Source organism: Nannospalax galili, unplaced genomic scaffold (genome assembly GCF_000622305.1).
Source record: "Nannospalax galili isolate Female #2095 unplaced genomic scaffold, S.galili_v1.0 scaffold305, whole genome shotgun sequence".
Lineage (NCBI taxonomy): Eukaryota > Metazoa > Chordata > Mammalia > Rodentia > Spalacidae > Nannospalax > Nannospalax galili.
This window is the reverse complement of record NW_008356258.1, coordinates 10,395,648-10,399,798: the sequence shown is the minus strand read 5'-3', so window position 1 is coordinate 10,399,798 and position 4,151 is coordinate 10,395,648. Positions and strand designations below refer to the sequence as shown.

Below are 4,151 nucleotides of genomic sequence, written 5' to 3'. Positions count from 1 at the left end.
TTATGTGTATGAGTGTTATGCCTGCATGTAGGTAAGTGCACCCGTGTCGTGCAATGCCCACAGAGGACAGAAGAGGCTGTCAGATCCCCTGGAACTGGAGTTACAGACAGTTGTTACCTGCCATGTGGGTGCTGGGATTTGAACCCAGGTCTTCTGCAAGGACAGTCGGTGTTCTCAACCGCTGAGCCATCTCTCTAGCCCCTGATTTTGTCTTTTATGGTACCTAAGTTCTAGTACTGCCTGGCACTGTGTGTACATGGTGGTTCCACAAAGAGAACTTGACAAGAAAATCAGAGAAAGTAATACTAACCACTGCATTCCATCTTGCCTATCCTGTTCTCCCCTAAAGCATCTTCTTGCCTTTTGGAGGCTTGTCTTCTCCCTTCCATGCTCGTGTGCTAGCCCTCCATTCTTACATATTTGAAAGCAGAACCAAGGTTGCTCACTTTATTTTTAAGTTGTAGGGATCAATCAAACCTGTGCATGCTAGGCAGTGCCCCTACCGTTGAGCTGTACCCTGTCTGAGTTGCTAATTCTAACTAGAGGAACACATCTGTGATTTTAAGGAATAAGGGTTATTTATAACATCTGTTGAGTTGCTACTATACGCTAAGTGTTTAGAATTAAAAATGAACAGTCCTTGCTTTTCTGGAGTTTTACTCCAAGTGGCAAAAGACAACAGTAGTTAAATTATATAGTGTGCCAAACTAATGATAAACGGTGAAAGGAGGATAGTAGTGCTGTGTGTATTACAATTGGTGTAGTTAAGACATAGCCAATGGAGTGAGATCTGAATTGGCCAAGTGGCTGGTTAGAGGCATACTCTGAGATGAGAACACACAAGGTATGTTCAGGAACTGTGAAGAGACCAGTGTGGCTAGGACAGAAGGTTTTAGAAATGAAGTCAACAGCTAGAGGATGTAGCTCAGTGGACAGCGTATAATTAACTAGTATGCATGAGGCGTAATCCCCAGTACCAGCAAACAACAAAAACGCAACCACAATAAGCAGGTCCCGCCCCCCGCAAAAAAAAAAAAAAAAAATCTGGTTAACCATGGAGTTGAGGTTGTATTGGCAATGCTTTATGATCAGATTATATACTGTTCCTGGGAGGTTTCTTTTGGGAATAATGAGATAGCTCAGTGTTTGGTAAAAGTGCTTACTGGGGTTGAAATGACTCCCAAAAGTTGTTCTCTGACCTCCATATGTTGCACTGTTGGCATGTGCATGCCCTCCGGCTACACAGATTACATGTACAATAATAGTAATAAAATAAGGAACTTAAAGGGAAAACTGGCTTTTAGACAAACATATTTGCTAGAGGGTTCTCTGATTATTTTTCATTTCTGACAGGATTTCAGTATGTAGCACTGGCTGGCTTGGAACTTGCTATGTAGACCAGGCTGGCCTATAACTCAGAGATCTGCCTGCCTCTGCCAAGTGCTGAGATTAAAGGTGTGGGCCCCCTTCCTTCCCCAGGCTAGAGGGTCTTTTAGATTAAGGGTTTTCTGAAGTGGTACGGGCTGGCTATTCCTTACTACAGCAGAAGAGTCCTATGCTTTGCCTACAGTGCAAAGAATCAGGTGGCTGATTCTGCCTTTTCAAAGCTGCTCTATTTCCAGCCTAATACTTGGGATTCTGTGTGGTACCTTTTTGTCTATATTCCATGTATGCAATGCAAATGCAGTACCATCAAATTTGAAAGACTGCGGGTAAGTACATCTGTGGTACAAAAAAATAATTTTTTAAGTTTATTTTTATCTTATGTGTATGTAAGTACACGTGGGTCCTACAATGCCCACAGAAGCCAGAAGAGAGCATCAGAGTCTCTGGAACTGGAGGTACAGATGGTTGTTAGCCCCCATATGGCTGTTGGGAACTGAACCTGAGTCTGCAAAAGCAGCCAGTGTTTTTAACTGATGAGTCATCTCTCCAGCCTCAGGTACTATACTTTTGATATGAATAAAATCACATCGTTTTAAAGTTTTCTGACTGTATCACAAATAAGTTGGTTATGTAGCTGTCATCTTATAGAACACACACCTTAAAGGAACAGGCACCATATATCTGACCAACACTGAAACATAAAACCTGACAATTTTCTTTCCTGTAGAAGGGCTTTCTCACCTGTTGTCTTTGATTGGATATTTTCACTAGTTAGTTGATTGAAAATGGATTCTGCTGCCAAGCTTCCACTTTTCATTGCTGTGTGAGTACCTTTGATCTTGGGAACATTCATGAAACCAGGGCTACAACCAATTAGTAAGCCACCAGGAAAGGTGAGTTTTGGTATAGACTGAAAAAAAGATTCAGAATACATTTGTAAGCACAAATTACGCAAGACAACAGTCCAAGACAAAGCTAGAGCTATAGGGGAAAGATGAGAAAAAGCATGTGGAAGTGAATGCAACAAGGAAAAACGGGTAGTCTTGTTTTTCCTTTCCTTTTAGAGTAATTTAGGACTATTCCACTTTTCCTGTTAAGGTTTTTCCTTTTCCTACCTACCCCATGCCTGACCTCTATAGGGGCAGTATCAAAGGAGCAACATGTTTTATTTTTTTATTAGTTTTTAATATTTTATTATTTTTATTTTATGTGTCTGAGTGTTTGCCTGCATGTAGATAGGTGCACTCATGTTGTACAATGCCTGCGGAGGTCAGAAGAGGGCATCAGATCCTCTGGAACTGGAGTTACAAAGGGTTGTTAGCTGCCGTGTGTGCTGGAATTTGAACCCAGGTCTTCTGCAAGAACAGCCAGTGCTCTTAACAGCTGAGCCATCTCTCCAGCCCCAGCAACATTTTAAATGTTTCTTTTTATATGCATCTATGCCACAGTTGAAATATTCTATAAACCTAGATGACATATAAGTTTTAACTTGCTTTTACATGAATTTAGGGAATAGATTTATAGGGAATCTATTTTAATCTGATGTCTAGGCACATAAGCCTATGATCAAATCATGACAGAACAACTAGGTGGTACTCGAAACAAGTGTGTTGAGCTCAATAAACTGAATTTTCAATTCTGATTTAAAAAAAAAAGCGGGCTGAAGAGATGGCTCAGCAGTTCATGAAAAATGGCTGTTCCTAGTTCTGTTCCCAGCACCCCTATGGAGGCTAACAACTGTCCGTAACTCCAGTTCCAGGGGGTCCTATGCTGTCTTCTGACCTCTGTGACCATTGTACAACATGGGTGTCCTTACATGTAGGCAATATACTCACAAAATAAACATAAAATACTTTTTAAAACCCAACAAACGTAGTGATATTCTCAGTTTAGCTAACAGAGCCTGCAGTATGGCAGCTGAAATAAAGATTGCAATGGGAAGGTGCATTCTAGTTTGAAAAGGAGAGGAGAAAACCAGTTCAGGGTTGTGCACTTGTATTTTTTCCCTAAAAGCTTTCTAAAGTCAGTTTATGGCAGGTCTTTGTTGAAAGGTGGTAAAAGCTGGTGATGCTGACAGGAGAGGGGCTAACAGAACACTATTGCCACCTGCTGGAAAAGACACAGGCTCCCATCGTGATGGGATTCTAAAGCAAGGAGCAAGACAGGGCACTAAGAATGCTGCTGGTAAAAGAGACCGACCAGGCCCAGTCGTCTGACAGTGTATGTGGGGAATAAATTATGACTGCTTCACAGACCAAGCTCGGTAACAATCATTTCAGCAGGAGAACATTAAGCAGGATCACAAAGCACACAGTGAGGAGGGAAAGCTTTCTGGGCACTACTAGTGGAATGGAGATAATAGGGAATTGGTAACAATACTTTTCTCAAAAAAAAAAAAAAAAAAAAAAGGCTGTGAACTCACTGATGGTTTGATTGAAAAGCTAGAGGAATGTGAAATTTAATGAAAGGATATCATCATAGTACATCATTCTAAAATGGATGCTGAATTCCTATGAATAAAGTTATAGCTCAAGCAAATTATGTGTCTCAGGGAGACTCCTCTAGATTAGGAGAAGCCAGGTTGAGAGATGTATGTTGGGATGGGTGCAAATGGCTAGAAGTCCAAAAACAGGGGTTTGGGCATAGACTAGAGAAAAAGCCAAGCAATATTCACTAGCTCAAAAGAGAACAACAAGCTGGGCTGGTGCACGCCTTAATCTCAGCACTCAGGAGGCAGAGGCAGGTGAACCTTTGTGATTTTTTGG

General features: G+C 41.3%; 1 protein-coding gene across 4 annotated transcripts in view; it reads right to left on the bottom strand.

Annotated features, from left to right (window-relative positions):
* Window positions 1-4,151, bottom strand: part of Etfdh (electron transfer flavoprotein dehydrogenase) — a 35,130-nt gene that overhangs the window by 4,195 nt on the left and 26,784 nt on the right. For all 4 annotated transcript variants that reach the window (XM_017803511.2, XM_008854322.3, XM_029556756.1 and 1 more), the window contains one exon: window positions 2,128-2,296. In XM_017803511.2, the coding sequence (XP_017659000.2) occupies window positions 2,128-2,296 (169 nt within the window). The remainder of the gene's footprint in view (window positions 1-2,127; window positions 2,297-4,151) is intronic.